The sequence below is a fragment of the Carassius carassius genome, chromosome 26 (assembly GCF_963082965.1).
Source record: "Carassius carassius chromosome 26, fCarCar2.1, whole genome shotgun sequence".
Classification (NCBI taxonomy): Eukaryota; Metazoa; Chordata; class Actinopteri; order Cypriniformes; family Cyprinidae; genus Carassius; species Carassius carassius.
In genome coordinates this window covers 7,729,183-7,752,545 of record NC_081780.1, presented here as the reverse complement: position 1 = coordinate 7,752,545, position 23,363 = coordinate 7,729,183, and the positions used below count along the sequence as shown (strand labels likewise).

Genomic DNA, 23,363 nt, shown 5'->3' with positions numbered 1-23,363 from the left:
TATGGTGGCACCATGGTACAGTGAGGTATCAGATACCATGGTACTTTAAACAATATCATAGTATCACGGTGGAAAATGACTTTAAAAATATGATAAAATTATGATATTTTCTTGTGCAAACTTTTTGTGCCTCCTGGTAAAACCTTTTTTTGCTGTTTCACCTTGTATCATGTATAAGCTCATCTCAAATTATATCATATTTCAGCTGGAATCGCACTCTTTTGATTTTGACACCAGTGCGCAATGTTTTCTTCACAAGGCACCTTTAACATGCTCGCTAAATATAATATCTTTGCTCTTCATATTCATGAAAAATAACACTGTGGTGTGAAGGGAAAGAAATGAAAGTGAATGCAGCATGGCTACATTTCACAGATTCTACTTCCCATTGAAACCACATCAAAGTGTGTTGTGAGACTTTTCTTGTCTTGAGTCTTAGTAATGTCCAGTCTAAAACTATAAAAAGGTGTTTTATATTCACCACTTAATAGCACTCTAAGGTCATCATGATAACATCAAATATGAACCCTTGCTGAAGTGTATTGCCGTGTCTGTAGTTTTAGAGTGGGCTGTAACCTTTGTTTTATTACCAGATGTTCTTTTCATATTCTAATTCTTGCGTTTGAATCAGAGGCTCATAAATAGTAACTGTTCTTTGGGAAGGCTTGGTTTTAAGTTGCGTGAGATATGATAGACAGAGTGAAGTGTAGTTTTGTGGTAAGTGGCTGTGCTGTAACCCAGAGTGGTTGTGGGACAGCTGAGAGTGACATTGAGTGGCACGGTCTCTTGGCCTTTCAGTCTTATTCCAGTTGAATCATTGACCCAACTCGCTCTCCAACTGGCCTCTCTCCCCTCATGAGTCAGCCAGCCCTGTCCCTGTCCACTCAGCAGTCCGCCAATCAAAATACTTTATTTTTACCCACCACCACTCTCTCTTAAGACTTCTTCTTCATGAGAAATAGAACTTCTTTGATCTTTTTTTATTTTTAAACACATTTGTAAACATACAATTTCAAATTTGCAAATTCACTTGGTCAGCAGTAGTAGTATTTTGTTGTATTTATTATTTTTATTTTATATTTCATTTATAATATATTTTTGGTGCAAAATGTTTGTATGATAAATAGATTAATAATGCATAATACGAATAACTGTATGCCTATGTAATGCGTTAAAATAATGTTTTTATTTTATTTTTGGTGCAAAACACTTTAGAAATAAAATAAAGTAGAGAAATCTGAGAAATAAATGCATAATGCATAATGTGAATAACTGTATGCATATATAATGCATTAAAAAATATTTGTATGTTTTACTAAATTTTTGGTGTAAAACACTTTAGAAACAACATAAAGTAGATTTTTTTTAAATCTGAGAAATAAATGTGCAATGCATAATATGAATACCTGTATATATAATGCATAAAAATATTTATTTCTTTTTGTATTATTTTATTTTTAGTGTAAAACACTTTAGACACATTGTAAAGTAGATTTATAAAATAGTGTATGGTAAACAAATTAATAATGTATGATATGAATGACTGTATGCATTTAGAATGCATTAGATATTATTATATTTTATTTCTTTTATCTTTTAGTCTATTTTGTTTCTGGTGCACAACACTTTAGAAGCATTGTAAAGTAGATTTTAAAAATAGTGTATGCTAAAGAAATGAATAATGCAGAATATGACCCCTTTACAGCTTTGGTTTTGTCTTGATAATACAAATAAAAGTGGCACAATCCAGTGTTTACTCTAGCACCTGTCAAAACTGAGACGTCTGGTACCTTGTTCCCTAGCTCCTGTCAAGCATCTCTCTGAAACTGTGTAAAGAAAAAAAGACCATGTCCTTAGTTACCACAAGCAACAAATTCACTAACAGTGATTTCCCCCTTTATTCTGGTAAACAATAAGTTCTCATAACAATAAATAGAAGTGTTATTGGTATGCCAGAATGAGACAACAGCCTCAGCCTGTTATTTATCTGAAGGTTCAGAGAAAGAGGTTTCGACACTATATTTATGTTCATCGCCGAGGCGCTGCATGATTGCTGCTATTATATATTATAATAGGGCGCATGTTATGCTACACACATATGCTAATGGATCATTTTAAGACATTTTAAATCAAAAATCCCAGAGTTAGCATTCATTCCATAAAGCACAGAGTGTAGGTTTTTAGACCTCACTATGTTTTGGGTTTCACTTTCGTTTTTCTGAACCACATCTTTACACAATCATTCACCCATAGAGCAATGAGCTTAGATAGCCAATAAAATGATGATAGATAGCCAATAAAAATGCTCTTATTGTAAGTTCATTGGGCAGTAGCCCAGACATCCAATGAACAGAAGAGAAAACAAACCATCTCTGGGCAGTTAGTCTCTCTTCTGATTAATCTTGTGTTTTCATTCCAAGTGCTTAAAAACTACAAAACTTCACAATAAATACAAATTCCAACATTTCTTTTGGGTATGAGGAAAATATTTCCCCTTATAACCATAGGGCCATTGTTTTAACTTCCATAATGAACAGCACATCCCAGCGGATCGTATTTCCTCATATTTATTCTCCTCATTAGTTTTGGCAATGTGTTGATATTTCTAGGGCTCAACCGTAGCTCATTCCAGTGCCTCTGGCCTCCACAGGATCCCTCTACGGCCTGTGAGTGACAGACAGCTATTGTGTTTTGCTGTATTGCTCTGTCATGCTATAGATGAGAATAGAGGTAGTGCAGGGACTCTGAGACTAGCTATAATGGAGTGGAAAATGAGCAGAAACATGAAGACGAGCTTGAGCTAAAGATGCCAGCTGTGAAGAAAAGTACAACCATAAACTGTATCCATAATTTTAATAACCCACCGGTTTTATTGTGTTTACTGTTGGAACTGACTGAGTCAAAGTTCTTACCTTGTCAGTGTGGCAATACAAAAACACTCAGACAAAATTAGATTAATTTATGCCACAGAAGTAAACAAGGTGCACATGCTGCCAGATACATTTGCATTTCTATGAGGATTTGGGGAGTAATTCAAAGCCATAAAGTTTCAGTTATGGAGTTAATCGCACCAGCTATATTCACAATGATTGGGGTTGACAATATAAAATTATTGCCGATGATAATTATTTTCACATTGAGTAATAACTGATAAATGGCAATATTAAAATTGTTATATTTCTCTAAAAGAATTAAGAGATATAAATTATTTAAAACACACAGTGAAAAGTACAATTCTGACTAATATGATAATCTCATAATTACAGCATTTTCAAATTATGATTTAAATGACGTATAAAAAGCTGTTTATAGTATATGTGTCACACACCTGGACTCATTTTGTGTGTTTTTTGCCCCTGTGACCCAGTTTCTGTCTCTATGTGGTTTGATTAGTTCCCAGGTGTGTCTAGTCATTTCCGCATGTGTTCCATGTCTGTGTTAATTAAGTCATGCCATCCACCTGTGTTTTCCCAATTATCGTTTGTACTTAAGCCTTGTCCTTTCAGTTCTGTTTTGTCGGGTCTACTCGTCTACTTGTCAACCTGTCCACTTGCCACTTGCCACTTGCCACTTGTTATTTGTTACTTACCTTGCCTATGTATAATTTAATAAATCCTTGTTTCGTTTATCCCTCGGCTCCGTGTTCCTTCCAGCAGCGTAAGCCGTGACAGAAGACCCGACCTAAAAAGTTAAAAACTGCGTGTTTTCCCTCCGTTTTGTTTTCCGTTTTTTCACAGTCTTTTTCTTTCCGTAGTGTGTCATGGATCCCCTCTATCGCCCCGAATACCTCCTCCTCCTGCTGGAGCAGGAGGGACTGTCTCTCGAGGACCATACCAGACGGTTTCTCTTGATAGCTAATGCCACCAGCTACCCGGACCACGCGCTCTGCACCTTTTATCACGCCAGCCTGAACTCCAGGTGCAGAGCGTTGTCGCCCGAAGATGGTCCTCGGGAGGATTTCGCCGCATTCATAGAGTGGAATCTGGTGAGAAATGGGTCACCTCTCACAGTCGGCCCAATGGAGGATCTCGCCAGGTCCACTCTGGACCCAGAGCCCAGCCTACAATCTCCCCACGGTAAGAGGCATAAGCCCGAGCCCACCGATGACGGAGAGCCAGAGAGCAACCCGTCAGACCAGGTGCGAGAGCCGGCGACACTGCCCACCACGAGGGAGCAAAATGTGGAGCGCCAAATGGGTCAAAATGAGGGGGTTTCCAATTCACCTATGCCAGTTCCCCCGTTAAGCCCAGGACGGGCTCCTGATCCTCCTGTAAGCCCAGGACGGGCTCCTGATCCCCCGTTAAGCCCAGGACGGGCTCCTGATCCCCCGTTAAGCCCAGGACGGGCTCCTGATCTTCCGTTAAGCCCAGGACGGGCTCCTGTTCCCCCGTTAAGCCCAGGACGGGCTCCTGATCCTACTGTAAGCCCAGGACGGGCTTCTGATCCTCTGTTAAGACCAGGAAGGGCTCCTGATCTTCCGTTAAGCCCAGGACGGGCTCCTGATCCTCCTTTAAGCCCAGGACGGGCTCCTGATTCCCCGTTAAGCCCAGGACGGGCTCCTGTTCCCCCGTTAAGCCCAGGACGGGCTCCTGTTCCCCCGTTAAGCCCAGGACGGGCTCCTGTTCCCCCGTTAAGCCCAGGACGGGCTCCTGTTCCCCCGTTAAGCCCAGGACGGGCTCCTGATCTTCCGTTAAGCCCAGGACGGGCTCCTGATCTTCCGTTAAGCCCAGGAAGGGCTCCTGATCCTCCTTTAAGCCCAGGACGGGCTCCTGAACCCCCGTTAAGCCCAGGACGGGCTCCTGAACCCCCGTTAAGCACAGGACGGGCTCCTGAACCCCCGTTAAGCCCAGGACGGGCTCCTGAACCCCCGTTAAGCCCAGGACGGGCTCCTGAACCCCCGTTAAGCCCAGGAAGGGCTCCTGATCTTCCGTTAAGCCCAGGACGGGCTCCTGATCCTCCTTTAAGCCCAGGACGGGCTCCTGATCCCCCGTTAAGCCGAGGACGGGCTCCTGAACCCCCGTTAAGCCCAGGACGGGCTCCTGATCCTCCGTTAAGCCCAGGACGGGCTCCTGATCCTCCGTTAAGCCCAGGACGGGCTCCTGATCCTCCGTTAAGCCCAGGAAGGGCTCCAGCCCCAGAGCTTACTCCAATGCCTGCTCCTCCAAAATTCCCACCCTCCCACCCACTCCTGCCTCCTCCTCCGCTGTCGTCTGGCTGCCCCTCTGCTCACCCTCAGCCTACCATCATTGTGGTGCGAGCTCAGCGGGACCGCCATCCTCCAGCGACGCCTTGGTCGGCGTCTCCCTCACCTCCGCCTCCAGCCTCTGAGGCCTGGACTCCGCCTCGGCCCGTTGACCCGTCGGCTCCACCATGGCTCCTAGCTCCTTCCTCTCCGCCGTGGCCCGGCAGTCCGCAGGCTCTGCCTGGCTCCCTCGTCCCTCCGGCTCCGCCTTGGTCTGGCGTCGTCCATCCTATGCCTCGGGACTCCACTCCTCCGGCTTCGCCTCATCCCTCCGTCCCTCCGGCTCCGTCAGGCTCCTTCATCCCCTCGGCTACACCTCAGTCCTCGTTCACTCTGGCCTCACCGCGGCCTTCCGGATCCACATCGCCGCGTCAGTCACCAGAGCCATCAGTTCCGCCTAGGACCTCCGGCTCCTCCCCGTCACCCTGGCTCTTTGGCTCTCCGTCTCCGCCTCGGGCTCCTCCTCCACTTGCTCCGTTGCCGTGGGTCGAGTCCCTGGAGTCGGTGACCATTCCTCCTCCATGGCTCCTTCCTCCGTCGGCCCCACCTTGGGCCGTTATGGCTGTGGCCTGGGTCCTGCTGGGTACCTCCTGCTTCAGATCCTTCCTGTCTCCTCCCTGGCTCCTCCCTCCGTCATCTCCTCCCTGGCTCCTTCCTCTGTGGTCCCTGTCTGCTGGCCCCCTCCTGGGAGGCTGTCCTCCACCGGAACCTCCTCCCAAGTTCCAACCCACGCCTCCCTTTGTTGTTTCTACGGTGCGAGGACGCACCTACCGGGAGGGGGGAGTACTGTCACACACCTGGACTCATTTTGTGTGTTTTTTGCCCCTGTGACCCAGTTTCTGTCTCTATGTGGTTTGATTAGTTCCCAGGTGTGTCTAGTCATTTCCGCATGTGTTCCATGTCTGTGTTAATTAAGTCATGCCATCCACCTGTGTTTTCCAAATTATCGTTTGTACTTAAGCCTTGTCCTTTCAGTTCTGTTTTGTCGGGTCTACTCGTCTACTTGTCAACCTGTCTACTTGTCCACTTGTTACTTGCCACTTGCCACCTGTTATTTGTTACTTACCTTGCCTATGTATAATTTAATAAATCCTTGTTTCGTTTATCCCTCGGCTCCGTGTTCCTTCCAGCAGCGTAAGCCGTGACAATATGCATATACTGTACTATTTTGTCTAAATAAATGAAATATAAATATAAATGAATAATAAAAAAGAGAGCACAATTCTGGCTGATACAGATAATCCAATAATTACAGTATTTTATTATAATGTATAATCTGATAATTGCAGTATTGTCATATTATGGTTTATAAATGATAAATAGCTGTTCTATAAATAAATTCTGGTCTATAAATATGCTATTGTCTAAATAAATGTAAAATATAACACTAAATGCTACAAATGCATTTAGGTATCGCAACATTGTATATAAAGTATGAAAAATAGATCTTAATTTTGTTAGAATTTCTAAGAAAGATTATGTATGAATGCACAATTAAATATTCGGTATAGACCCTCACCGATAAATTTAAAAACATAAATACTCTGATATTGGCCAGTTACTGACATGGTACCAATATTTTGTGCTTTGCACTGTAAAACAGGACTGATAACTGTATACTGTTGCAATATGAATGTAACCACTTTTAAAAGTAGTCTCATTTTTAAAACCAAGATGAGGGTCACTTAGCAGGGAAGTCCTTTCTTTTCCCCCTGGCCTGGAGTTTTCCTAGTTCTTCTCATGTTCTTGACCCAAATCAGTCATATTGCATGGTAAACATTCCCGTCAGTGCTTTCCTGGCTCCCTGGGTTGTATCTGCGGGCTTAGAGCAGGAAAACTGCAGCTTGTTTTCTCACGACATAATTATTGTCACCACAAAATGAGAGCGCATATGCACCAGGCTGTTTACATCACTCAGGAGCACGCAGGATGCAGGGGTCCGAGCCCAGAGGCTCTGGGTCATGGCCAGATTCTGATCGGTAAGGTTAAGAATTGATGAAGATCATCCCTTAAGTGCCAGACAGAACTGGAGGCTAACAGCAGAGGAGCGTCTGTGTCTCTCCAGTGTGGTCTCCCGGGTATGTTTTGTAATCAGTTTTTAAAACTCTGCCTGGTGTCTCTGATTTGTCAGTCCTGGAGAAAGTGGGCCACCGGCTCCCACAGCCTCTGCTGGAGCTGTCACCGCTACGTCGGTGAGCATCAAACTATCAAAGCGCAGTGAGGGGCAGGAATGTCCTCCAAAGTTGGAGAGTGACATTTATAGGCATTCAGATGATAGGTGATGTTTTAATGTTCTTTGCTTATGGGTGCTTGATTTGCAAGCTTTCCGTTTATGACAACCAGTTGCAGATGCATTTTTTTTTCAGGATTCTTTTATATATATGGATAGTTTAAAAGAACAACATGTAACATGTAAAAGCCTTTGTCACTTTTGATCAATTTAATGCTTCCTTGCTGAATTAAACAAACAAACAAAAAATCATTATGTAAGATAATTACTGGCATCCAGAGTTTTAGCATTTTATCAGCTTTTTATGTTATGCAATATTTAAATGTTAGAATATAAACAAATTCTGTCTGTCTGTAGTCTCCTATTGATGACTATGAAAAGTTGTTTCCTCTTTAGTCTTGTATCTGCTCTTTTTTTCTCTCATCACACTGTCTTATTCATATCAAATGGAGTGTAGTAGGTCGACCTGTCAAACGAATCTCAACTCCCTGCAGTGATTAAACCGAGTGTTGCTTGCCCGTGGCAGAACTTGCGGGAACCTGCTTGGATGGTGGAAAACCGAGAGGGAAATGAATGTGCAGAGGCACAGAGGAAATAGACCGGATGAAGGAGCGTTTCAGATAGGGAAACACACTTGGCTCGGTTGAACTGTACATTCACCTCTCTTCAACTCTGAATATTCCTCTGCTGTTAGAATTGCCTGAATGTTCTGTCTTCTCTGTTTGCATCAGCGCTTTCCAAAGAAAGAAAGAAAGAAAATAATTCATGCTGAGGTCTGGGTTAGAGTCTAATTTCAGATTATAATGAAGGTGTTTAACTCTCAAGTCGTGTCTTTTCATATGTGAATCTTAATTTAGTGCTACTTTCATCTCATACGCAGCAGGGAACAAACCAAACAAGGGAAGAAAATGCAGTTTTCTAGTGAAGACTTTGACTCTTAACCCTGCCTTTTCTACTAGAGGTATTCTGTACTTTTTTTTTTGGCCTTTTTTTTAGTTCATCAGAATTTGTCTTTTGAAATATTCACCCAAGAGATGTTTCGGTTTGCCTTTCTCTAAGCTGTTGACTAGGGCATGATGAAACCTGTGACTGTGACACTATCTAGGAGCCGTGACTTCAAGGACATTTTTGCTGCCAGACAAATTGGAGTAAATGTCAGCGGAGAAACTATAATTGCTGCCTAAAGGTTAGGCTAATTTCCACATGTTCGGGCATGTTTTATGGTATTTTCAGAGGATTTTGGACTACACCTATGCATTTATTCTATGTAATATGTCTGGGATTAAGGCAAAAGCCATGTTGTGTCGTAAAGGTTCGTTGTGTAATGTTATGGTTCATTTCCTAATTGTAGAACACCAAGACCGTGGGAAAATCAACAAAGCAGCATTCTAGTCCTGTATTACACTTAACGCTAGACGTTTGTTTGCTTCACTATGGGTCGGAACCTCTAACTTGGGTCTAGTTTTATACCAGAATTGAAATTTTATTTTAGTTTTGTTATATATTCAGTATAGTTTAATTCCTTAAAAATATTTAAAATTTTTACACAGTTATTCACTATTGGTGTGAACGTTTGAACGATTGATATCATACCCAGTTCAAATTTCAAAAGAAAATATTCTGTTTTTGTATATATTCTTTGTACTTTTTCTTTATTGATTTTTTTAGTACTGTTTAAATAAATACACACAAAATGAAGACTAAAGCCAGTAGCCTAAAACCTATTTTATTTTACTTGGAGTGGGGAATCGTCATGGAGGCAGGCATTTTGAGATCACATAATTCACTTATTATCGAACACTTGCACAATAGTGTATTCTTAGACTCAATAGTGTATCGACACAGCACTAAAAGTAACTGAATGTTGTGTTTGCATGACATCCACTCCACTATGTGTATGTATTAGTCCAAAGTGACTGTTGTAGCAATGTTTTATATCGTATGAATGTGTGTAGCATGAATGAAATTGTCATGAGACTTAAGTTGCATTGCTTCACTGCCCTTTATTCAAACCTTCTCCTGTGGCATTTAGATGCAAATTAGATTGAAATCTTTGTGGAAGTAGTAGGTCATCCAGGTAATTTTTGCCTACTGTTTTATGTATGCTACATGAATTCAGCTTTTCACCTGCTGTACAGTAGGGAGGTAGGCATATTCAGATGCGGGGAATGTTGTTTTATAGGCTACTTACCAGTGCTAACTGTTTCTCAGACACTTGACAACCTTTCCTTGTTTGCCAAAGGCAAAACTGAATATCTGTATGTGTGTTTTCTATTTTAAGTCTGTAGGTGGAATGTATGTTTTCTCATTGACTGCAAGCATTAACCCCCGGTATGAGTAGTTGACAGTGTGTCTGTGTGTGTGTGTGAGCTTCATGCTCACAGCAGATATTTGAAGAAGAGTGGGCTCTAAGTCTTCTCACAAATGTGAATATAGCTCAGTTTTCTGGCCTCATGTTTGTGGCTCTTCTTCCATGTTCTGCGGACATATGGCCACCATCTGCTTGGGCCTGGCCGCATCAAGGTACACATGCTGGGCCCCAAGCAGGAGCCTCTGGGTCATGTTAACCCATAAGATGGACCATCACACCAGCAGGATGAACAGAATATCAATTTGAACACAGAATAAAGTCATGTTTAGTAATACACCTCGGCTGCTTTGAGCATATAGCCTTTTGATAGTCCTTTTTCTAGTTTCTTTAATGTAGAAAGCCTCATTTTCTTAAGGACTTGTTTTGGTCTGGTCAGGTTTGAGAAATATTAAGAATTAAAGCAAAAGTATGGGAGAAAGCAGACTAGCTTTTGTGAAATACATAAAAGCCATTGTCTTATCACATTCCTCACATGTCTTTTTGGTCTCACGCAACTCTCTGTCACCGTCTTCCTCTGTACAATTCTCCACATCATCTCTGTCCTTCCCTTCTGTCCCTGTAAAGAAGATAAGAAGCATGTGAAGAGAGTTGTGGATAGGTCACTGAGTCTGGCTTCACCAGTGGCTTTGAAATTCCTTGATTGTTCCCAGCTGTGACTGACTGACACCAATGCTTGAGGGCCAAAAAGTGCTTACGTCATGACCCCGTCCAGATCACATTTTACATGCACTTTGCAGCTTGTTGCTCACAACGTGTTAATAAAGTATAATTAATAATTATATAAATAATTATAATCACTATGAGCATTAATAACGAATAACTAATAATTATATAAAAATGTTATTATATATATATATATATATATATATATATATATATATATATATATCAGAGATTAATTAAATTAAATAAATAAATAAAGTTAATTAAATAACATTGTGAAAATTTAGATAAAAACATCATAATCATGACATTTAGGTACAAAAAAAGGTAAAATTGACTACAAAAATATAAATATAAATATATAATTATTATTTATTATTATATATATATATATATATATATATATATATATATATCACAATTAATTATATGATATTAAACAAATGACACAATTACAATTTAAATACAATATAAAAAATGAAGTATTATATTTATATAAAACTATATTATATTATATTATATTATATATTTGTATTATAATTGTATAAAACTGGACTTTATTTATGCTTGTGCATATCAAACCAACCTCAAAAACTCAAACAATGATGCTGTATTGAAATCATTCAGTGGGCAGCATTTTATGTGAGTTTTGCATGCTGACAAATTGAAATTGTAAATGTTTTCTTGCACAACATCTTTCTGTGATACATTTTGGTATGTGAAATGCTGTTATTTTACATTTTACCCCATATTTAGCATTAAAATTTAATTGCTTTTACAACTGGTTTGATTTGTCCCTGAACACTAAAGACCAGTCAGATGTGTGTTGTACAAATTTAGCATGTTGTAAATCATCAGGACCATGTAGGGGGACAAAGGGAGGGCCTGAAGATATGAGTATTTTATCTGTTGATTTAGTTGTTTTTTGATTGGTTGGTTTTGACTCTCCATGTCTTTTGCCGTGATGAGTCAGAGAGCACAGATGGAGAGCATGAGCTTGCTGCAAAGCAGCATGGGACTTTCTTTTGATCATATTATATGATTTGAACAGTGTTAATTATTTGGAGAGTGTTGGTCTGTTGGGGTTATTTGTAATATTTGTGCTAAAATAACCTTTGCAGTTGACTGAAGACCTTTAGCTGACTATGTGAATATGAGTGTTTGGTGTAGAAGTCTTTATGGACTGAAGTGCAGTAAAGTGCATTTTTGTAACTAAAAACATGATTCTAGTACCTTATAGCTATTTTTTGCAGCAAGACGATAGTTCATCTCTATACAGTAACTTTCAAAGTAATGAGCTACTTTTTTATGTATTTGCAGTGTAGCGTGAGAAAGACACTACTTATGTATTTATTTATTTATTTATTTATTTTTCTCAAGTTTACACTAAAGCAAACTGAAGAAGCAGTCAGATACAATCTACAAGAATGTCCTTTCTCTCTCTCTCATATTGGGAAGTCAGATTAATTTGTTCATTCGAACGTTTCAGTTAAATGACCCAGTATTGAGTAAGAGCTTTGATTATCTAAGCTGACAAAAGACCAACCTAAAAAAACAAAAAACAAAGATATGTTTAATTTGTTCAACTGCTTCGACTGTAGAACTACTTTACATTATTTGTAGCTTTTGGAAGCTACAGTTTCTAAGCAACACGCAGCACACATGCTTATTACAGTGGCAAAGTACGTTTCCTTGTGACTTCTATTGCCAGAGACAGAGATTGAGCACAAACCACTTGGGTTTTGTGCACTAGAAAGACCCTTTACCCTGCTAAAACATTCCTGCTCATGGGAAATGAACTCTGTCCTATCAAAACCCATGCCCACCAGTGAGTTATTAATGGGTTAATGTGGAAATGGAATTGAAACACTTCCCCAGCAGAATGAAATGTCATCCAGTGATAGAACTCTTGGCCAGAATCTCTGCGGTTTGGAAATTCAGTGTCCTTTTCCTAAAAGTAATCTCATCTGTCAATCATCATTCACATAGAGGCTGTGTCCGGGTCAATGTCACTCAATCCTCTTACAGTCCCAGCATGCTCTGCAAACAGTCTCAAGGCAAACAATATTTTGTACACATTGTTTTATTGCCAAAACTTGTGTTGTTAGAAAATGTGTTTGAGGTCTCTCTCATAGACCCCAGGGAATCATTTCTTCTCCAATTTTACAAAGATATATTACAAATAAAAAAGGTATTGATATGTATTTTAAAATAGATTTACATAAAAGTATTTTTGATAAGTTATATAAGTAAGTTTACCTTATTTCCTAATATTTTGGCAATTTTTATGCACTGTAAGAAAACAAAAAGTAGAAAAACTGAATTCTAATTCTCTAAATTCAAGTAAAACACCCGCGTAGAAACAATAGAGAAAACATTAACATCATCATTTTTTACAAACTTTTCGATTTCAATTTAAATGTATGACAAATTAATTTCAAGGCAAATATATTTATATATATTAAACATATTTTAAATATATTTTAAAATATATTTTGCCCCTTGAAGTACTTTTTGTAATATACTTTGACATTTAAAGTTTAAATTAAATATATTTTTCATATGACTGTAGGCCACGCTGCATACATTTAACATCTTTATTTAATTAAATATTACTTTTTGTGCTTTAAGAAAGATTTGAGCCATGATCGTTTTTTAAGATTTGAGCCATGATTGAGTTTATTACCTCAGAATACATTGACCTTTACATCTTTGGCACCAGAGGTATATGAAGTGAATTTACAGGTTTGCATAAAAAAAAAGTTTATTAAATTGAGCTCTACAGTACCAGTATGTATCATTAAAATCTCCATATGTCCCTTGTTGGTCATATTGCTTCAAGCTGATGTCAAATGTCAGAAAGGCAAAATGTTGCCCGTACCCGCTGCAGCTGTGAACCAGTGTTTGTTATGAAGAAGGGGGCATTCACCTCAGTTGTCATGGTGAAGGAGAATTGCTTGAGCAGTATTTTAATGATTTAGCACTCGAGGCATAACCCTGTCTGTCTCCACATTTGAACTCTGATTGTCCATAATGATATTTATTCAGCATTTAGTTATTTTTTGATACCTAGTCAATGGATAGTGCATTGATTTCCAGCTACTGCCTTTATAATATGATCAATGCAGTATATTGTTTGTAGCATATTTCATAATGGCAATGTTGAAAGGTTTTCCTCTAATGTGAGATGAAGCAACCCCAATTTCTACATAATATTTATTCAAGTCAAAAAACAGCACTGTATGACCCACTTTTTTCAAGAACTGACCAAAAACAGAGACGTGTTTAGTGGTCTAATCTAGACATATTTTAACCTAATTATGGACCTATCAGTTGATTTAAACTAAATGGATAGTTTAGCAGGAATGCATCTGCATGCATTTACAGTAATTTAGCGACATCTTGCCTCATAAATTGTGATACAGAATTGGTGTTTACTAACCATGTTTTAAATGGTGCAAACAATTGAGAATTTAGAAAGCATCAGGTCTCCCTCATCAGAGTTTATCATTTTACTGAGACACCAAAACCTTCATGCAATGGTCTATATATTTTGGATGTGCTTGAAGCATGCGCACATTTTTATTGCATAAAGTTCTGGAACTTTCAGTAAACTTTCAGTCTAACTTTTCAGATATTCTTTCCATATAATGCTTTTAATGCATGACTCAGATGGAAATGTCAAACTGTCGTGTTGAATGGCAATAAATAGACATGCTCTGAATATTTCAAAGCTGTTATAAACTCAAGTGCATACGAGACCCGCTTATCTTATTTCTTTAGGGTTGTTCTTATCCTGAATGCAACATTTTGGAGGCAAACACACCCTCAAGTAATATTTTGGGAGGTACAGTCACAGACCACCTAAAATTTTTGTTTTTTGACACTGCGCATTTCGTATGCGCCCACCTCCAAATCCAGCACATCCCCACAACCCCTGCTCTCTTTCCACCAATCATGCGCCTGCTGGGCAGCTCTGCCCTGTTGCTATGGAGACTTGGCTGTTAATATTCTGTACGAGTCTCACTTTGATAAGAGACCGACCGTGCACCGTAGAGAAATCGATGGGACTTTCCTCCAGCAAATATACAGCAATGCAGAAAGGGGGAAAAAAGAGAGAGAAATTGAAAGCATGCTAAATAGTTTTGTCTTTTTTGTGACAGGGCTGGTTCCCTTGCTGAGTTGCGATTGAACCGTTCCCTCAGTAGGATACTTTAATTAAGTTGCTGGAACAAAGCTATTCTGAACCCCTTTGAAATTTAGAACAATTCTGTCAAATTTCAATTTGATATTTTCTGCAAAGGTTGATTGTCAGTCTTGGAATTAATCTGTATTCTTGATATTCCATGACTCTGGTAACAAAGCATGTGTCGGAATGAAGATTTGACTTTTTTTTTTGCCAATAACTTATTACTTCAACAGCTGTAGGAAATCAAAACAAAGTGTCTGAGTCTGCACTCGGGAGAAGAAGTGTGTTTCTGTCACCAGAAAAGGATGGGACATATTGATTGTAGATCTAATCATTCAGTGCAGTGCAGAGCAGGGGATTTCAGGCAAGCTAGAATACACCACATTTCTTCATCCTGGCAGAACCGCCACTTACAGACAATCCAAGATAGGGAACAATCTGTTGTTGTGCGAAAACTGTGGGAAAACTCAATTGGCTGGTGTTCACAAATGCAAATCTAATGTATACCCTCCGCCCCATTTGTTATGTATGAGACTGCATTGGAAATCTGGCTTTAAAAATGTAATTTTATCCTAAACTGAAATTCTTCGAATTTTGGAGAAAAAAAATGTAAACAAAAAAGCATTGTGAAGCACAATGGAATAGAGATTTTGCATTGTTTCTAGGTCACTAATCAAATAAGTGATGTGTGAAATTGATTGTGTGAACTTGGTTGTACAGATGGTAAGATGATCTTCCACTGAACCTCAAGATGCTCTTGATTATCTCAAATCATGCTGGAGAACATGATCATCTGGTTTTACTCAAACTTGTGGAGTGTATACAGCTCAAGTGCTGCTGTTATTAAAGCAAAACCCAGGCATATTCAATTCTAGAACATTCATAGTCATTTTTACTCCAGTAATAATATAATTTTTTTAATGCAAATGAGAAGAAAAATGACACCCAAAATAGAAGCATTTATAGTTTGGTCTCAGACACTGTTTATGGTGCCACTCAAAGACTTAAGGTTAATGTCTTAATGCATCTATTTGTAGTATTTTTAGTGTAATGCAGCTTGAAACCAGCATCAGCATATGAATAATCCATTTTGGCATTTAGCTAATATAATTCACCTGCACTTATAGTGTTCATTTTGCTTCCATCTGGTTGGCTGACATTCCTCTCTATTTCCTTATAAAGAAATAAACTGGCTCTTTAAGAAGTGACAGATGTAGCGGCAGAGGGGGATGATATGATAGTCTGTCGAAGTTCTGAGTTTACGATCAATGTTGTGGCGTCCAAGTCATTTTTGGATATTGCTTAAACTTCACTAAAACCAGCAGAAAATTATGGGCCCATCTTCATGGCAGTAATACTGCACATAATGAATGGTCCCCAAAGGCATACGTCTTATAGCCTTTTAAAGAGATTTTAATGTCCATTAGAAGTATTCGCTCATTTACTGACTGAAGATGCCGTTTTATCAGTCAGTTGTAGCTATTGTTATAAATACAGATGTGCCTGCGCAAAGCATTTTTAACAAATGACTTGAGTTGTCATCTGACTGTCTGAATGGCTGCTACTAATAATAGCTGTCACTTTGTGTTCCATAAAATATTTTAACTTTTATTGCATAGGGGGAAAAAAAAGAAGTCTCAAAAGAACACTTGTGACAATTTACCCAAGTGTCCCAATTTAATGAAATTTTATTATTGTATTAATCCAAACTGGGTAAGGTGGACTTTTTTGCAGGTACTGTACTTTAGCAGGGTTAAATATTTCATATTAGAAGAAGGGGAAAAATATTTTACTAACCCATTTTAACACAGGATATTGTCTTATTTTGTGAATAAACTGGATTACAGAAGCACAGGATTACTTCTGTTCTACGAGCAATGTGGTATTCAGGTCAGTGAACAGCTTACAGTCAGGGAATGTTTTTTGAAAAACTGAAGATTTGACTTGTGCTCAGGCATATTCTTTGCAAATGTTTGTTTTGCCAGAAGTTTAATAAAAAAAGGATATGCCTGTCTTGGCTAACCAAGCACCATAGACATGAGAACTGTAGGTACGTTGTTTAAAACAAGGACATGGGGATTCAGGCTTAGAATTATATGACATCGAAATGTCCATCACCATGTATTCTGAAGATATTTTTTCCAGCTCAGTCTCTTCAGGTGTCCATTAAGTATCAGTTTACATGATGGTCTTTGAAATTAAGAGTGTCTTGTGCAGAGAGTTTTCAAACTGTTCCGGCTCTCTGTGTTCCTTTCACTTCCCCAGTTATGACTGAAGTGTCTAGCAGTGTTTGTACTGTATTATTTATGCCATTCTATCTTAAACTAAGTTACTGCAAACTGTTCTTGAGTTGATGGCATTCTTATGACTCAGTGTCCTCTCCAATTTCACTGTACAAGAATAGAGGAAGTTTTATATCATAAATATCATGCTAAGGAACATTTGGAGGGAAGTGTTTTGCCACCATTTGGCCAAAGTCAACCTTCTGAAGGGCAAAAAAAAAAAAACACATTCCCTCTGTATTGTCAGTATCCTCTCAGTAGGGAATACAAGTGCTGGAAAAAGACAACATGCTTGATACATGGTGAGGCTGCAAAGCTGGAGTGACGAGAATGTTCCACCTCACATTTGCGTGATTTGATCTGATTACATGAACATGCAGGGAATCTTTTAGCGTCTGTCATGACATTGAAAAGTTAATGTGCTGAGAGTATAGAGGGAGAGAGAGTGAAGAGTTTCAAGAGCAGGGAATGTTGATTGGGCGGAGGGGTCATAAAATATTGAGGCCGTTTTTTTGTTGTTTTCTTTCTCCCACTGGAGTGCATATTTTTGACCCAAGCGAAAGAGTCATGAGAAGATTTCTAGCAAACAAAAACTGTCCATTTCTCTTCCCGTGGCATTCTGGGATTTATCCCAGGTTGAAGACAGCTCACATGCACTGCATGTTTTTCCAACTGGGTGTGTGTTCTTTGTGTTTGTGTTTGAGAAAAGCAGATTGTTTTTTGTATTTTAAATAATTTATGTAATGTGTATGTTAACACAATATACTTAACATTATTATATGTTTTGAAGTAAAATGTGTGAATTACCTTATTATGCCATAAAAATAAAAAGGTAAAAAATAAAATAAAAATTGTTTTGGTTTATATTAAAAAATGCATAAAATTTTTGGTATGTGTTTTATTTAGCAGTTTTTGGTTTGTCAGTAGTACCACCTGTTTATTATCTGAACTTTTTTTACTGTAAAAACTGATTTTTAAAGCTCAGTTAAGTTGGTATATTAGCTTCTAGTGCTCCTATGTCATTCAGTTTTTTTAAACTTACATAAGTACCATCCCATAATGCATGTAACATTGTTACCATATTTTTCTATTAGAAAGTTATGGCAGCCACAGCTGGCAGGTTTTTGTTACAGTCAAAAACAGGTCGAGCAATCCCATTTAACTTCCTGGGGATCCTGTTTTTGGACAACAACATCTTTTCTCACCTCTCACTCAACTGTACAAAAAACCTGCAGCAAAATACTGCAACTACTGTAACTGTTCTGGTTTGTACAATGTTCTGCGGCTCCATTAGACACCGTGCACATGCAAACATTTACCCCTCACGCAGTGTTGCGGCACTCGTGTTAAACCTTCATCAGACGATACAATCACCCAAGACAAAGCATTCCCTCGCTTGAAGTCCCTTCAGTATTCCTTAAAAGCATCATGTCACCCATGAACAACATTGTGTGTCTTGACAAAGCATTCAGCTTGTCTCCCAATCTGGCGAATACTGCACATCCTCCATTATGCATTAACTCACTAACCACAAAGAGATTTGCAGCAACCAGAACTCGCCGTTCCAGGTCATTTTAATCATCGTGTTATGAAAACTTCATGAGTTTCTGTGTTTCTTTCCCTGTGTTGTCTTGTGCTAATGGTGTCATTCAATATACAACAGGATACGGGATGTTTACCCACCGCTGGGAGACTGACAACACAAATCCCTTTAGATGAAATTCAAGAGTATAACCTGCTTAAAATAGCTTCCTGATAGGTTCTTGCTTGTTTGTGTGCAGTGTTGGAGAATGTTACTGTTAAAATTATCTTGTTTAAATATTGTGCGTTTTGTATAAAACTGGTAATGTTATTAGTATATGTTATCATTAAAGTTTAGTCAAAGTAATGCATGTACATTAGATTACTTTGTGTGTTTTAGTCAAGAGTGGTGAGATACAGTATATTATAACAGTACTAACGCCTGTTTCACACATACTCTGTCTGCAGTGCGTATGCAGTCCGTGTGCGTTACATATGCGGTGCAGAAGCAGCACGGACTCATTGTGCTTTCACACAGGACGTGTTTGAACTCTGCTACTGATCCGTGGCTGTACATTTGTTCATTATTTTGATTTCAAATCATGTAAAAAAAAATAAAAATAAACTTTTTCAGTATTGTGACTCTTTTATCACAGGACAGTAACAATCTTTCACAGACATTAGCTTATACTCAATATTGCCTTTTGCATTTTAATCTTTATTACAAGCAATCCCACGGGTCTAAATGAATTTAGTTTTTCTGCTTCCATAAAAGTGCATATATTACTTTGCCCTGTTTATCTAAAGATGCTCTTTTTCTTGTTTTAAACTTAGCCAAAACCCATGTGTTGAGTGTGAAACACAGTAGGCTTTAATTAGTACAAATATTGTGAAATTACTGCATTTCTGTGTCAATCCATGTTCATTTTTACCGTGAACAATGCACTGTCAATTTAATTTAGTGCGTGCAGCACAGCAAAAATAGACTCAGTATGTAATCCGTTAACATGGGTGCGTAAAAAAATACAAATGCATACGCACTGCAGACGGAGTATGTGTGAAACAGGCGTAAGAATTTTCATTTTTTGGTTCACTACTGTCTGTAGGTGGCGACAGTTAACTGTCTTTATGAACAAGTCATCGGAATCAATTACTCAGCTGATTCATTCAAACAGATTCATTCAGAAGCCATTAATAGGACTGCCTTTGTAAGTGATTCATCCAGAAGCACTGATGCATTCAAGATTAAATCATAGAGCTGCTTTTATGAGTGAGTCTTTTAATAATTTACACAACTGACTCAAATCAGCTCTCTGATTAATTCTGGGATGAAAGAAGTTGCGGTCTTTATGAGCAAGTCAATAACACTAATCCATAAGGAGTAAATTAGATAACTGCTAATTCATTCAGCACACTGATTCATTAAGGAACAGAACAAGTGGAGTCATTGAATCATTTCCTCAACCAGTTCATTAAAAACACTTATTCATCCAGGAACTAATTAGATGACTACCTTTATGAGTGAGTCACTGAATAATTGTTTTAATAAATTCATTTTATAAACACTAATACATTCAGAAATTAAACATTCCTTTTTTAATGAGTGAATTATTAAAATATTAATTGAAGAACACCACTACTGAGTGTTTTTAGGAGGTTCATATAGATGTCATATAGATGTCACAATTGACAATACTGTCTGAAATCTAAGTTACTCGATATGAACTAGTTTATTCACCAAAGCAATATTGCTTAAATGTACTAGACTGTACTGACACACTACAAAGCAAATGGCTAGGGATGTCTGAAAGATAAATAGTTACAGATATCACCCGTTAATTAATACCAGTTCAGAACCTAAATATAGTCCCAACATGTGAAACCTTTAGCTCAGACAGATAGCTGCTTGTCTGTCTTGATTCACCTGTGGCTGAGCTCAATATCCCATCTGTCTTTGCCTATTCTTCCATTCAAACAAAAGCCTTGGCTGCAGCGCTGTGAAGTAATTTGATTAGGGTTATTGAATGAACATTAGACGACCAGGGTTCTAGCCAGTACATGCTGCTGAACTCACCTGTGGGCGCGTGGTTTGTTGCAATTTGAAAAAGGTCCAACACAAAAACAGAGGTTTTAATTGCTTCGGGGGTTGTTTGATTTGCCTCTTAAACAATGATAATGTCGTAACACTTAGCTCTCAAAGTCTCTTGGTCCCATTGCAAATGTGTTTATATCTGGTTTTGGCTTGTTCACGTGTTTATTTATATTTGATTGTCTGATCTTTGGCCCACAGGTGTATTGAGCCTGCCGGACAGTCTGAACCTGCACCGTGACCAGCAGCGAGCAGGGAAAACTGGAGAGGGCCATGCATACAGCCAGGCTGAACTCCGCACCATTGAACAGTCCCTCCTGGCAACCCGCGTTGGGAGCATTGCAGAGCTCAGTAAGTTCTCATGCCAAGAAATGTGTGTTGGTTTGGTTATAGGCCTATACACAACCATTCAAACATTTGGGGTTGGTAAATGTTTTTGTAATGTTTTTGAAATAAGTCTTTTATACTCACCAAGGCTGCATTTATTTGATCAAAAATGCAGTAAAAACAGGAATATTGTGAAATATTATAATTTAAAATAACTGTCTTATATTTTAACATATTTAAAAATTGTATTTGTTCCTGGGGTGGTAAAGCTACATTTTCAGCATCAATGCTCCAGTTTTCAGTGTCACATGATCATTCAGAAATCATTATAATATACTGATTTGGTGCTACATTATTAATAATAATTCTTATTATTATCAGTATTGAAAACAGTTGGGCTGCTGCTAATATATATATTAGTTCTGGATTATCTAGTGAATGAGAAAAACTGCCTTCATTTGAAATGGAAAATGTCTTAACTAATTATTAATTAAAAGAAAATAATAATTCTGACCCTAAACCTTCGAAGGGTACTGTAAATTATCAGGAAAAAATGTCTTGTACTTTTAAAAAAATTTCTTAGCAACTATTTTTACATGTCTCATTCTAGAGAGCATTTGATTGGAGGAAAATCTGTGTAGTGCAGGATGAGTCAACAGTGTTTTTGGTCTGTTTTTCTGAGAAGAGAAAGAGTGTACATTTTTAATACATATAACCTGCTACAAGCGAACATTGAGTCAATGTTTAAATTTAGTCAAAATATTTCTCCTGGTCCCTGTGATATTTAGCAATGACCCTGGATTGGTGTCCATGCTGTGTCAGGTCCCTGAGCTATTTAACATCTGGATGATCCACTGACTTAGCTGTTTTTAGGCTCTTGTGTGGGTGTTTGAAGCCAGCGGTCAGCAGCTGGAAGGCCCCACCCTAGCTGAGTGGGGTGTGTCTCCCTGTAGTGTCCACTGAACCGTCGTCTTGTATATTTGTCTTGGTGATGGTGGTTAGCCTATGTGTGGCAGTGAGTTTCAGAGCCTGTCCGTACTGCATGCCAAGGTTATTTCATAATGATAGCAAACACAAACAACACCCAATAAGTCAAGATGCAAAAGAGAACAACGTCATCCACGCTGATTATGTCTCCTCATGTGTGCCTGATAAATGAATACATGTGACCTCACTGAGGAGGGGAAATTTGATGTGTGCAGAGGGACTTGAGTAAATTACAGAGAGCCAGTGACCCTTCTGTCACTCTAATCAACATTGCATTCTGCTGGGAAACAGACTCAAGCAATGTGAAACAATAAAGCAAGCACTGCAACCAGGCTATTGCTTGCTTGTTTTGTTTATTTAATTGATTTTGATCACAAGAACCAAGAACAATTCTAGGTCATATTTAGAACTATATATAACATTTAGCTTCAAGACAAGTTCTTAAGTAAGCTGAATTGTTTCACCTTAATACATAATTGTATATATAATTGTTTACTTGATTTGTATATTTATTAGTATTTATTATCATATTTAAAACTACAATAAAAATAAATTGGACATTCCAGTTGATTAATGTATGCCATCGTGTGTATGAATTATGTTTTTTAAAATAATATTAAATATATGCAATATTAAATGTGTGTGTGTGTGTGTGTGTGTGTGTGTGTGTATTAAAAGCATTTTTGTACACATTCTCTTTTTTTAAATAGTGCTCAATACTCATTTATATTGAATACTAAATCGACCTAGACAGGCACAGCATATTAGGTGGATTATTTGGAAAGCTGCAGGGTATTTGTGTTATTGAGTGTATGAAGTATTAGCACAGATGTGACGTTGCTGTCATAATGCAGCATTGGTGATGTAATCATGCAGAATATTAGCTGTTGTGCCAACAGATCAGGCATAATAATCAGATGTAATTGTTTTTTTCCTCCTTGCCAGCCTTGTGTACACTATGCAGGATAAGCATTTAAATATTGATTGCAAACCCTTCAAAAGCCAACTAATTGACCATTAACTAATTATGGCTCATTTTCACACTGTGTAACGAAATATAAAAACCTGGATTATGCAATAGGTTTTTTTGGTTGATGAAAAGTTCCCATGCATATTCATTTTCCTGTTGAATCATCTCAGTTTTGGCTATGTGAAATAACGTTTCTGTCTACTCTAATTATCTAATGGTGTCCTTATCACAGACCTAAAACTGTCAGTGGGGTGTAATGCAAAACAGTACTTGTTAGTAAGTGACCAGTATTTTTTATGAGCGCCCCAGCATCTCTCAGTATGATACCACATACGCCGCTGATTAAAAGCAAATTAACTCTTTTTCAAATTAACTTTTTCATAATGATCACTAGTGTATCCGTGACAATCTAAGTAAACAAGCACAAACTTTTTTATAGTAAATGTCTCTAGAGTTCACATTCTCCTTCAAGCCCCCTGGCAAGAATCATCT

General features: G+C 38.3%; 1 protein-coding gene across 3 annotated transcripts in view; it reads left to right on the top strand.

Moving 5' to 3' along the window:
* LOC132105676 (ankyrin repeat and BTB/POZ domain-containing protein 3-A) overlaps window positions 1-23,363 on the top strand; it is a 130,974-nt gene that overhangs the window by 72,497 nt on the left and 35,114 nt on the right. For all 3 annotated transcript variants that reach the window (XM_059510970.1, XM_059510968.1, XM_059510969.1), the window contains one exon: window positions 20,789-20,938. Coding sequence is in view for 2 of the 3 variants with exons in the window: in XM_059510968.1 (XP_059366951.1) it covers window positions 20,789-20,938 (150 nt within the window). In the remaining variant the exon portion in view is untranslated. The remainder of the gene's footprint in view (window positions 1-20,788; window positions 20,939-23,363) is intronic.